The sequence below is a fragment of the Diplotaxodon limnothrissa genome, linkage group LG8, assembly GCF_057381915.1.
Source record: "Diplotaxodon limnothrissa isolate DT_005_m linkage group LG8, D_limnothrissa_male_GT1.1, whole genome shotgun sequence".
In the NCBI taxonomy this organism is placed as follows: domain Eukaryota; kingdom Metazoa; phylum Chordata; class Actinopteri; order Cichliformes; family Cichlidae; genus Diplotaxodon; species Diplotaxodon limnothrissa.
In genome coordinates this window covers 10,412,193-10,424,961 of record NC_140603.1, presented here as the reverse complement: position 1 = coordinate 10,424,961, position 12,769 = coordinate 10,412,193, and the positions used below count along the sequence as shown (strand labels likewise).

Sequence of the window (12,769 nt, the reverse complement as noted above, 5' to 3'; positions counted from 1 at the left end):
GTTTAAGAGACAGACACGTGTGAGGTGCATGGGCATTCTGTACATGTAGGTCAAACGATGCATACTAATAAAAACTTAACTGAAGTAAAAGCTAACGCACTTCCAGTTAAGAAAAGCAAGTATATATTTCTGATGTGCTGAGGCCACTGTGGCTTCATAAAATGGTATCTCTTCCTCTTTTACAAGCAATTCTCCTCAGTATGATTGTAAAATGTCAGAAAAAAGCACTGAGGTTAGAGAGAAGCCCCTGCTCTATGATTTAATAGAGACGACGCAAAAACCACAAAGAAGACTTTTATTGGCTCTTTCAAATCTAAGGAGTAACTTTTAATATTTGTCGCTCAGCTGTGGGAGCAGCAAGCCAGACAAACACAATTTGAAGTCTTAAAATCTTTACTGCAGACAAGATGTCATCAAAAAACAGCCTTTACCAGTGACTGGTCGTAATTTAAAATTGGCCATAAATCATGTGCCGGTGTGCGAGTTAAAATGAAAGCAAAACAAAGACCTCTGACCTTTGGTTTGCTGTCCTTTGCTTTCTTAGGTCTCTGTGGAGGGCGGTCTGAACTCGTCTTGGCCTGAGACTGCAGTCAGAGAACCATGAGAAATAGGGGGGGGAAGGAAATGAAGAGATGAGGAGGGGGTTTTGGTGAGCTACAGCGTTCCCATAAATAGAGATTACGGTCAGAATTATTTTTAAATCACGAAAATCAACAGGAAGTTTGAGCGATCGGCGCACCTTGACCTGTCCAGCAGAATGGCGGGATGATCCAGAGGTCACCGTTTTAGGTAGAGGGGACGAAGCGGACCCATTCAACAAGGGAGGGGGCGGCGGAGGTGGTGGTGGAGGTGGAGCAGGAGGCTGTGTGAGAAACTGGTGAGATGATATCACTGTGGTTAATTGCATGATCCTCCTGAAAAACACTTGCTTTTGTTTCACTAACTGCTCTGTCCAGTTCTTTCTGTTCCACCTCAGTAATACCTGTGTGGGGGAGAGGTCTCCGTTCTGGGTGAGCACGTCTGAGGGGGAGACCTGAGGGACAGCGCTCAGGGGAGAGTCCTGATTGGTTAGCTGGTCAGGTGACAGAGCATCACTGCTGTCTTCGTCCAAAGATGAGCTCTCTCCTCCGTTTCCCTTTGGAGAATCTGTGACAGTGCACAAACGTTCACACATTTAATGAAACCGCTATTTAATGGTGGCGTCTTCTGGTGTAGCGGTTCAGCGGTGCGAAAGGGGTTGGCGTTGTCTGGAATTTCCAGAGCCGCTGGGAAACACAGGAAAGGACAGCTTAATTCCCAGCTTCCCCTGCAATTTTAACACTCAAATAAAGTTTCTCTAAAGTTAGTCACCGCTCTTTAGCAATCGGCACTAAGCAATTTTAGAGAAGTTACAACACCGCGTGCCGTGTCTCATGTTTCAAAACAGTGCCGTGTCCGAGCAAAGCTTCTGAGTCACTTCTGTTTCAGAGCTGCTTGTTTTGTTTACACACTCACCTTACTGTAAATACGTGAATGGTGTAACTGCTCAGGTGTTCAGTCTGAACGGAAATCAAATTGTAGAGGTGGCGCAACTGCACACCAAAACACAGGTACAATAGCACCGCGAACAGTGGAAGGGGACGTGTTTGAACTTGTATTCATCACATGCCTGAGGCTTGCTAATTCCTGCAGGTACGCTTGTGAGTGTTGTGCAACGTTGTGCAAAAGTCTGTGTGTGTGTGTGTGTATGTGTGTAAATCTCTGAACCAAGTGTCATAAATATACAAGATTGCCCAATTTTTCTTTTAAACAATAGCCTGCGGCACCTTTTCAAATTCTTCATTTCATTTTTCCAGGCGAGTCCGACAAAGTTTCATCAGAGGTTCAAATTTTTACAGAGATTGTAACATTGTATTACCAGCAAGATGATGAAATAATAAAGACATATAAAGAATGAACAGTTTAAAAAAATAAAATACAGATCTTAATGATCGCTGTACGTGTGACGATGTTGTGTGGGCCTACTCGTTAAGGAGATGCTAGCCTGCATGCAGACATAAATAAATGCATACAGTACGATCGTTATCGTGAGATAAGATTTATTTTTTCAGTCATTTATTTGTAAAACTTGTGTATTTCGGGACTTTAAGCATCTACTGATAACGAGCACCAATCCTGCGCCAGTGATTATTCCTCAGAGAGAGACTTTTATACAATGCTCGTTTATTTTCACTCGTTTTCACACGACTCAGTGTGAGTCGTTACTGTGCTTTACTGTCATTTAAGGTCACCCCAGCTTTTCCTTTTCCTGCTCTCAGTTTAACTGCGGGTGCACGTTCTGACACACGGGAAGTGCAGCAGATGAAACACAGGTGAAACGACGATAACGTTGACGAAGTTGATCGCAGGTGCAATCAAACCTTCCCAACGACTTAAACTTGTGATTACATTTGAAAGAAAGAGCAAGGCCATCAATGAAGACATTTTCTTTTCCCGAGCGGGTCCCTGGAGTGAGACGAGTACAGGTGAACGCTGATGAGGTGTGTGTTATTACCTGGGAGTGAGTGCTGCAGATGGCAGTTAACAGACAGGATGTTCTTGTGGACCAGCTCAATGGGACCCGGTCTGTGAGAGATTTTGTCATTGAGGTCGTCGGCCAGTCGTGCTCTCTTCAGCTGCAGCTGCTTAGCCTGCAGAGACGGCTCTGCCGACGTCTCTGCAGAGGGCACAGCAGGCCGTTATGGATACATGTGCATTTATTTATCAAGTGATTCACACACATATAATCCTCTGTGAATCTGTTCAATACGTTACAGCAGGTTTTAGCCTATTTTAACACTTCCTCGGTTTGACTTCAACCTAATTTAAAAGAAACTAAACCAACAGTCAAACCAGCTGCTTCAAAAAAATCATAACAAACATAACACTTTAAACCGCAAAAACATATATTAAAATGAATGTGAAAATGTGAAGATAAGCACCTTGCCTCATGAAGACAACATGCCGAAACACATTTTATAAAAGAGTTTTCACAGCGCCTGAATCGAGCTACCGAGTTTTAAGATGCAGAAGCAATACCCTCAAAGAACACGGAATTGCTTCAAGCAGAAATATGAAGGAGGAACTATACATTAACCTCTTCATAAAGATTTGGTTCTGTTTTTGTCTAGGTATTTTACAAAGCTTAAAATGTGACTTTTTGACAACACTGGCACTTGCTGATTAAAAAAACAAATTAAAAAAAAACACGCACCCTCCAGAATGTGCATCCTGACCAGCTCGGAGCGCTCAGGACGACTCCGGATCTTCCTCTTTAGGTAGTCCTCAGTCTGGGAAGAAAACAAGATGCCAAAAATCACATGAACTCCAAATTGCTACAACACCATAAAATATTATTCTGTCAGTTTAATATATGCTTTTGTTTCCATGTCACTTGTTTTCATCATTTCCTGGCTCTGCAACTCACAACAATTTTGCACAAACGTCAACTAACCAGAGATTATCTGTACGATAACCCAACTACAACCAATCTGTATCTGTGGCGTCCAAGCTTTCAATTTGTTAGGTTCTTGTGGGGTTTTTTTTGTTTGTTTGTTTTTTGCCTCTCTGAAGAAAATCCACTGAGACTGCAGGAGACTCATTGTTCTTATGGCTCTCACCCTTGCTCGCTCCAGACTCCTCCGCTGTTCGTGAAAGGCTGCTGGGCTCTTCAGTGCTGCATGGAGAGGGAGGGGGAACAGGAGGAGAAACAAAAAGCCAAGATTAATGCAGTTCAGACCGACTGTGAAGGAAGTCGTGATGCTCCTTTCAGCAAGCAAAAATGTGAGAACCTGTACGGCTACAGTCAAAGACAGACTCAAAGCAGAAGTGGCTTCTGGCAGAGAAGGTCAGGAGTGCTATTCTAAACCACACACTCTGATGACAACTCAGTAGGCAGATCAGCCTCTGCTGCTGAGTGTGGTGCACATCCACCTCGGTTATCACCGAGAAAACCGTTACTGCCAGCGTTTCCTCGGCCTTTTACTACGCTTTTCACATCAGTTGTGTTACGTTTATTCTCATTGCAACTCAAACACCAAGGCAGCTGCAGGAAGTGTCGCGATGTGGTCAGTGGTAGTGAAGTAGTTTAGATGAGCTTGATTTAATGGAACAATATGACTAAAACCATGAGCGCAAACTGTACCAAACATTCACTCAGCAGTTTCATTAACCTAAATGAGAACACACTGTTCATTATTCAGCAAGAGTTTTCCACGTATTCCAAAGTTTCCAAATGTTCTTTCTCATACTTTGAACTGACGTTAGACACTTTTGGACACATTCAGCTTTGTCTTGATCTGTTATTTAGAATTACACAGTGTTAAAAAGGGAATACAAACACTTATAAAGATTACAGGTTACATATAGCCCAGCTTCATTATACTTTTATTGGTATTTTACACAGAAACGTGCTGCAGATTGTGGTGCGTTCTAAGTTTTTCCATGACGAAAGGTAAGTCTAAAGAAACTGCATTTCAGAGGTCAAACTATCTGCAATAAGTCTGGCAGATGGTCTGTAGCTGAGGGACATCAATTCTTGATGAACAGAGTCTGGAATGGCTCTTTAAAAAGGAGCGAGCAGCAGAAGAGAGACTGATGAATAGAGTGCAGCACACCCAGCGAAAGTCTAGATTCATCACTTCATTGCTCAGCCATGACCAGTGTATGGGGTGGGGGAGTGAACGTCTATGCAGTATTTTTGTAAGAGGGAAATGCATAAAAGCAATTTCAGCTGGCTAAAATTGTGTAAAAAGAAAAAAAATCTGTATTACCTTTGAGGTGAAAGAGGTGGTCAACATGAAAAATGAGTCCAGAGCGTCATATATTTTGCATTTTATCTTACACTTTTATAATTATTCAATTTGCAGAAAGGTCCAGTGCAAGGAAACAAAAAGTTTTACAGTCCATCTCCCATCACAGATTTTTTTGAGCCTAGAAGATCATTTCTATCCAAAAAACAAAGCGCTAGACATCAAACTCTTTTTAACCACAAATATAAAGTCGAGGTTTTAGAAAAGCTAAACGGACAGGGGAGATGCCCGCTTCGTTTTTGGGGAAGGATATTCAGAGGACAGCGGCAGTTATAATGATGTAAGACAGCGATCGTCTGATTGGTCAAGAGTTGGTGAAATCCCTGCCAAGGGTGTTTGAGATTGGACATTCTGGCTACAGCAGGGCGTCAACTGTGTGTGCACCACAGATGATGGGTGGGGGTCAGAAGCATTCCTTGTGTCACAACCCCTGGCGTTCAAAGAATACCAGTTGTAATATGACCAACGAGTGGTCTGGATCACAATAATAACACCACAAGGACAAACCGGGCCCATAAACTACTTAAACACAGATTAATTGCTTCAATATGATGTTCAATGAAAACAATATTTCCTTGCGTATTGGCAAGAGAAGGCTGGGCTGGTTTTATTTTAATCATATCAGACTCTTACTGGCATTCATTGGAAAATAAATGTTCACCAAATGCATAAAAGAATGGACAATGAGTCTGTTGGCCTGTGAGCCCTTCTGTCATTGGTGCTTATTGGTGCGGCCGTCCCCACCAGTCCCAGTTTCTCATGTAACCCCTGCAGTTTAAACCTTCTATTTGCAAGAGGCAGCCAATCAGCAGCTTAAACGGAAAGAGAAAAGACCCAAAGCAGCTACCGGTAGTTTTTTATGATGTGTAAATGATCATTGCATATGTAACCTATAACTGGATATACTCAAACATTAAAAGAATTCGAAACACCAAAACACGCACACACCAATAGAACTAGGTGCAAATTAAACTCCCAAAACGAGCTACTGGATCAACAGTTCTTCTTTCACGATGTTGCTCCTGAAGCACTTTTAAACTGAAACTTCATGGGGAAGAAAACACTAAACAGTTATTTGAACATGCCAGGAGGAAGTGAAAACATTCGGCTCAAAAACAGCATTTTCAAGCCTATTCTTATAGCTGGGCACATAACACTGTTCAGAACTTTCCCCTGTGAAACACCACAACCTCCCTGACCCCATTAGCTACAGTTTCATTATAAAAACATTGGTGGTTTCTTCACACATAGCCCAGTTTTTCATACAGCGGAGCAACAAAATATGTTAATGCTACAAAAGTATATATTTGTTGGCATTCTTAAATGACGATTAACTGACTTTTGCTCACAGCTGGACAGTCAATGTCTGTGTTCAGGAACCTCACGAAAGTGTTTGAAAGTGGAAAGTTATTCATTCACACCACCTTCAGTTGCAAAACCAGTGTGAGGATTTGATACCACAGGAGGAACTGACCCTGCCTCAGCACTCAGACATAAAAGTCTTTTTTTAGTACCAGAAAACACAGCACAAAGGACATTTAAATGTAAGAATTAGAGAAGTGACAGAAAACCCCTGATCATTTATGTCACCTTTGAAGGTTCTATGTTGACTAAAACAAACCATGTGGTGACATTGTAAGTGAAATTTTCAGATTTTGTTTTTTTTATGTTTCAAAAATCCAGCAAATAACAGTAATTACAGAGTCATTAAGAAATATAAAGACTATTTTTTCTTTGCTGGAAAGTGTTCAGGGTGTGGAGCAATGTGGAACTACTTGGCAAAGTTTGTTCCTGTCAACAAGATACAGTTACCGTGAAAATCGATCGAAGATGAAGCGAGAAGTGAAGAGAACGGTTCATATGATCTTTACTGAACTATAACACAACAGCGGACCTGATGCCTGAACAACCTTTGCCCCATCTTTCTGCATCTCGGAGAAACAATTTAAAAGAGGATTTCTGTAGTCAACAAAGTCATCGACTTAGGAGCAATCTAAAATCTCATTTAAGGCTCCATGCTGCCCACCAAAACAAACCCTCAGTCATCACTTTATGGTACTCTTATGTATCTAACCCTTAAACTGTTATGTAAACTGAATGTGCAGCACTGCAGGCTGAAAGCAGCTTGCATGGTGTATCTTTTCAATCTCATCTGCTTTTGTCAAAAACAAAATATGACAACAGGTGTGCCACATGTTACCATCCATTCACAGTTACTTGTTTCCCTGATACTCTTCTTAACACACAGCTAGCATAATCTGTCAAAGTTTGTATGTCTGAACAGGCCTATTGGGCAATCTAACAGGTATTTAGTCTCCATTTGAAATTCTACTCAGTTAGAATGAATGTTGGCTACCACGTCTACAGTATGAGGGCGAACACTCGCTTGCACACTTTTAATTCAAACCAAAAGTCTTCTTGGAAAAACGAAAAAGCAGAGTGCTTTCGGTTCTACACAGAAACGGAGGGAAACTTTTAAAACTATATTTCTGACTCTTGTGATGTAAGGAACCCTGAAACAGGAAGTGGATAGACATAAAGAGGAAGCTGCCCTATTTGATAACACAAAGTGGTGCAAAGATACAGCTAAATATGACACTTGCAGAACACACATACTCATACTGATAATGCCGATAAGAGACGACATTTTCAGCAAAAAACAAGAAACGACATTCCAGACCTTCACTATACAACCCATCATATGACAGCATATACGGCACAGACTGACAGACGCTATTTACCAACATATCCAGGTTCTGTTGTTGAGAACCAAAATGTGTCAGCGGGATGTGAATTAAACGACATTCCAAAAAATACGTGAGTATCGTTTAGCGTCTAGCATCAGGTAGCGACCTTGTTAGTGTGTGACAGTTTAAGATTTGGTGTGTAATCCTGAAACAGGAAAGGGTTAGCAGTTTGACCTCAGCTCACAGCCAAAGCTCCTGTTTTCTGCTCGAGTTTCTAAAAACGAGATGATACTGTCTGTTCCAGACAATAAAGAAGTGCTGTCTTTGGGTAAAACATGATCAGTTGAGAGTCTAAAAGCACACTTAAAGTCAGACTACCGTACATTGACGATATATACTTTGGTTCATGAGCTTAAAAAAAAGCAAAAAAGCAAGTAAAACACACTCAGCAGACTTACGTGGCATGATCCCTTGGCTGACCAGCTCCTCTCGTGTGCGTCTCTGCTGAAGTTTGAGCTGGAGGACTGCATGGAGACACAGGAGGTAAGAGGAGAAAGAAGAGAAGACAGTCAGTGACGGCTGGCGAGATTAAGAAACTGCAGCGGTGAAGCTCTGTGCCCGTAAAGCCTTACAATCAGCAACAGATCCACAATATTTAGATAAATAAGCACATAAAGGAACATATATGACTGACACGACGAGGACCTTTACTCTGTGGCAACCGGTTCATTCTCCAGTCTCCCTGCCTCGCATGCATCTTTTTTTTTTTTTTTTGAAGTTACAAAGGAGGCGGGTACAAGGTGTGTGTGTATACAGACTTCCTGTTTCTGAGCACAGATGTGTGAAAAAGCAGCAAACATCCATCAAAGAGTGAGAGAGACAGAACACTAAGGCATAATGCTGCTATAAGAAATTAACGAAAAAATTAAAAGAAATGAAAAAATAAAAGCACCGATTTGAATCTAAATTACTTTTTTTTCCTTTTTCATTTTTAAATGGGCCGATTGCATCGTCATTTCAAAACAGGAAGCTCTTGTTACATAATGGAGAGGCGGGGTGGGGGAGAACTGTAAGGAACACAAAGCTGGACAGAAAGAGTTGGACTATGTCTGACATTTCTAAACAAATAAAATGTCAGTTGTTGAGTGCTGTGTGGCACAGTCCTCATCCTGATACTTTTTTAAAGTTTTAACGAGCCCAGAAAGTCTGGCGTCATCATTGTAACCGGATAATAAATTAGAAATGAGCGGGCTATCGTTTAAACAAAGCAAAGACACAAATATAACAAACTAACAATTACATATAGACACCTGCAAGATCACAAGTACACAGCATTTCATCACTGTCATGTTGGCTTCGTTGCAACACGACAGCAATTTAGGGAAGTGACCTGAACTATTTAGTCAACCATCACATCACACAAACACACCACCCATGAAAAAAGACACCCAGAATGGCTGCAGACACTTGTGTGTAATGATTTTTTTTTTAGCTTGTAAGCAAGTAAGTAAGTGACAGTGCATGATGTCTTTCCATTTCATTGTTTATCTTTTATTTCCAAGATATTAACAGTATCAGAAGAGGAAGCAGTATGTTGTTATACCAAGTAACTTCACTACTGATGTAAACATTCAGCTGACGCTCCTGCTCAAGTTGTCCCAGCGATCCTTACTGAAGGGCTACGTATCTATTTGTGTGTGTGTGTGTGTGTGTGTGTGTGCGTATACAGTGTGGTGCAAACCACTGAAGATTGCCAAGCATTTCTAGCTAGGGTTGTGTTTGCTACTTCAGTCAAGCAGCACCGGTTCTACCTCGCCAACAAAGTGACATCACTGGTACTCAGTCTAGCTCACGATATAGCTGTTGCTGCTGCGGTGCTGCCTCTGTGTTATGACAAGGAATCCTCGCCTAGACGGGAACGCCGCAAGAGCCATGAATTAATGTCAGAGCCTGTGCAACTAAATGTCATTCTTTGGCTCCAAATTCTTGCTGGCGATCCCGGCTCCCCTCTGTTGTTTTTACAAGTGTGTATGCTCCAAGTCTGAAAGTATCAGTCTAACACTACCGACTCCTCTCTAGAAGCAATAACTTGCCATTTGACATTTAGCATTATAAACACGCACGCCTAAACACACTTAGGCGAGTCGATCTATATGGTCTTGCCTGTACAGCAGCTGGCAGCACTCATTTTGTCTCAGTAGCAAACGCACAGGAAAACACTTTCAATAAAGGAACGTGCACACACAGACACACACTGATACAGACTGACCGTGCCATGCGCCATTAGATGCCATGCCACACGGGGCTTCCAGGGAAGGAAGGTTTATTCTTAGAAAGAGACTCTTACACTTTCCCTCTATCCATAACCCCCTCCACATCTTCTATCCCTCCCCCAGGATACTCCAGTTTTCTCCTGCCCTCACTTTCCTGTCCCCCCTAAACACCAAGCTGATGAGCTCAGTACAGTTGCAACACTGGCTCCAATGGTTGGCTATAATAATAAAGCGTCAGCTATCAATAAACCTCCAACCCCAACATTGCAGAAGTCTCTGGCAGACAATCATGGCGTGAAAAATGTAGCAGTGTTGAAATTGTAGATTCACGTGCATAAAATAATCACGTTTGCACCACTGCCTGTTATTTTGTCTTCTTTCTTAACTTTTCTTCTCATTTTGTATCTACTTTAATTCCACTTTTCCTTACTTTAACTTTTTCGTGCCCTTTCTTTCAATGCTGCAGTGCTTTTAATCCTAGTTTTTGTCTGCTGAACTAAACTGTCATGTGTTTTGTACAGCACTTTGTGACTCTAGTATTCCTAAAGTCCTACACAAATAAATACTGCTTGCTTGCAGCACAGCAACAAAGACAGGAGTATAACAGACAGACAAAAACCACTTGGAGGCTGTGAACTGTTTGTTCTGGATTAACCACAAAACAAACTTTAAATGGGTGCCAGAAAGACAAATGAAAACTTTTGCACTACGACAGTGGCTATGGTTACATGCACTGCAGCAAGAACTTATAATAAAATAAGATAGTGGACAAAAACATAACCAACAAGGATAGCGATGTTTTGTTAACTGTAAGCAGATTACTGCTTGGGAAAAAAGAGGAGGGATGTGTCTTTGTGTTTTGCGACCAGGACATGCTCTGGGACTTAAATCAGGTTTGAAGGCCATTCTGGTTAATTTAAGAAAATGGATGAAAAGGCAGGACAGTTTTATTGGGATACTAGGCCACAGCCAAAGCTTGCTACTACACTCATAAAAAGTTAAAGCAAAGGCAGACAAGGGAGAAAGAGGAAGACGGCAGAGATGCAAGCGTTTGAAGATTTTAGATTAAGCAGAGGAAATGACAGCAGGTGGCTTATTTGAAGACAATTCGCTTACTCGATCTTTTGATTAAACTCGTCGTTGCAAACGTCAGAGAACTAACACTATGATTTGCACATTGATTTGTTATTTCTAAGATCTCTGTGTGGGTGTACATAAAACCCCCCAAAACAAAACACTTTTTCTCCCCAGCAACTAAAGTCATGGCTTTCTTTAAACCTTTCACAAGCTTAACTTTATAACAAATCACCAATAATGAAATCTTTACCTGAACTCATAGAGCTTTTATTTCCTAAATGTCAAGATCAGATCAGTTTCAAGTCATCATAATTGTCTAAAAGAAGGCTGTACAGGTAAAAAGTCACATTGGAGGGAAGAACGAGGATGAATTGGGATGCTGGTGGCCAACTGGGCTAAGCCTGCTGTGCTCATGTGTCAGTAGATCTGATTAAACATGTCTGAGTTCGTCACTGTCCCCAAAGACCCCTGGCTTGGCACGACTAAGCCTGCGCGCACCAACCCGAGTGACACACATGAAGGCAAAAGGCTTCAGGCCCACAGAGCGTATGCCACATACCCACCTAAAGACGAGCCCTGCAGACGCTTTGAACAGACGTTACGCTTGGCACTGGCTTTGGAAATGTTTTTTAATCGGGAAAGATGTTCTCATCTTTCGCACGGTAGCACCGTTCAATTGCATGTGTTGAACAGAGAGGCGAACATTCGCTGCATGACTGCAGCGAATGTTTCGCACATCAGTGAGAGTGGAAAGAAGCTAGAGAGCTAAAAGGGCAGAAACAATGCAAGGTTAAGGCCATTCACACCTTGGACTCACTCCCGCTGCCTTTCCTCTGCTGCGCTGTGCCAAGAAGCAGGATGACAACACGGAGAGTTGCGGTGAATACTAATCATCCTTAAAGTTCAAGTGAGAACAGACGGATAAAGGCTTTTGCAGCTTTTGCAGTTTGTGTCACTCATACTTCAGAGTAAGCAAAAAGCACACCGGGATTAATAATCTTTAACTGATGGCTTTTTTTTAATCCCTTTGCTTTTCTTTAGACTCCATCCATCTTCAGTCATTCTAACCTCACAGGAATGTTTTGTTTCATCTGCAGCCAGTCATCTGAGACTCTGGTCCATGCTCGTAACGCTGGTTATAAACAAAGTGAAGCCTTTTTTACTGTTGCACGGACCATACCAAATTAGGCTAATTTTTGATAGTATGTCACTGTTGGATGACTTCATTTTTTTGGAACGCCATGTTTTTTTGAGCCTTTTGCACACCACATCTAAATCCCAAACATGCACAGTGGCAACAAGTGTCACACAGTCATATTTAATACATCCCGAAATACTTTAGAAATAAGACACTACTGTAAAAAGATAAAAGCTGAAACTTGCACTGTAGGTGAAGTAAGGTGCATGCATCTCCATTTCTACGATCCACTTCAAACTTCCAATATTGGGATGTGGAGTTCTCATATTTGGGCTAAAATCTGTTACTGGAGTTTCCCTTCGAGTTACTTGCCCTAATCCGTGTGCAGTTCGGAGGGCACACATCCACACAAAGCCATGTTTTTTGGCTCTCACATTCACATTAACACATTCTCAGGTTAATAAATTCCACGTTTTACCATCACAAATAAGTGCTGAACCCTCACTCTACCTCTTATCCTATAAAACTTTTGTTTAATCTATTTTTTTAAACGTAAACCCTAAAACCTAGACTCTAGGACTTATAAAAAAATAACAAAAGCCATTTCATTGCACTGTTGGTCTAAAACCCAAGCTGAAACTCACAAAGGCACCTGGACGTGTTATATTTATTTATTATTTATGTTATTTATTCATGCTTTTGGTTTCCTGTGACAAATGTGTTGCTCGCTCATTGAGTTTGGAGGCGTGGCTCTAGAGAAAACTA

The 12,769-nt window shown here is 41.6% G+C and overlaps 1 protein-coding gene across 4 annotated transcripts in view; it reads right to left on the bottom strand.

Annotated features, from left to right (window-relative positions):
- mrtfab (myocardin related transcription factor Ab) overlaps nucleotides 1–12,769 on the bottom strand; it is a 41,285-nt gene that overhangs the window by 7,056 nt on the left and 21,460 nt on the right. For 3 of the 4 annotated variants that reach the window (XM_085361246.1, XM_085361250.1, XM_085361247.1), the window contains 7 exons: nucleotides 7,975–8,040; nucleotides 3,639–3,694; nucleotides 3,233–3,308; nucleotides 2,534–2,695; nucleotides 983–1,146; nucleotides 740–874; nucleotides 516–584 (listed from right to left, as the gene is read on the bottom strand). In XM_085361246.1, coding sequence (XP_085217372.1) covers nucleotides 516–584; nucleotides 740–874; nucleotides 983–1,146; nucleotides 2,534–2,695; nucleotides 3,233–3,308; nucleotides 3,639–3,694; nucleotides 7,975–8,040 — 728 coding nt within the window. Of the gene's footprint in view, nucleotides 1–515; nucleotides 585–739; nucleotides 875–982; nucleotides 1,147–2,533; nucleotides 2,696–3,232; nucleotides 3,309–3,638; nucleotides 3,695–7,974; nucleotides 8,041–8,148; nucleotides 8,226–12,769 lie in introns of those variants that run through there. The other variant, XM_085361248.1, reaches the window with a different exon arrangement.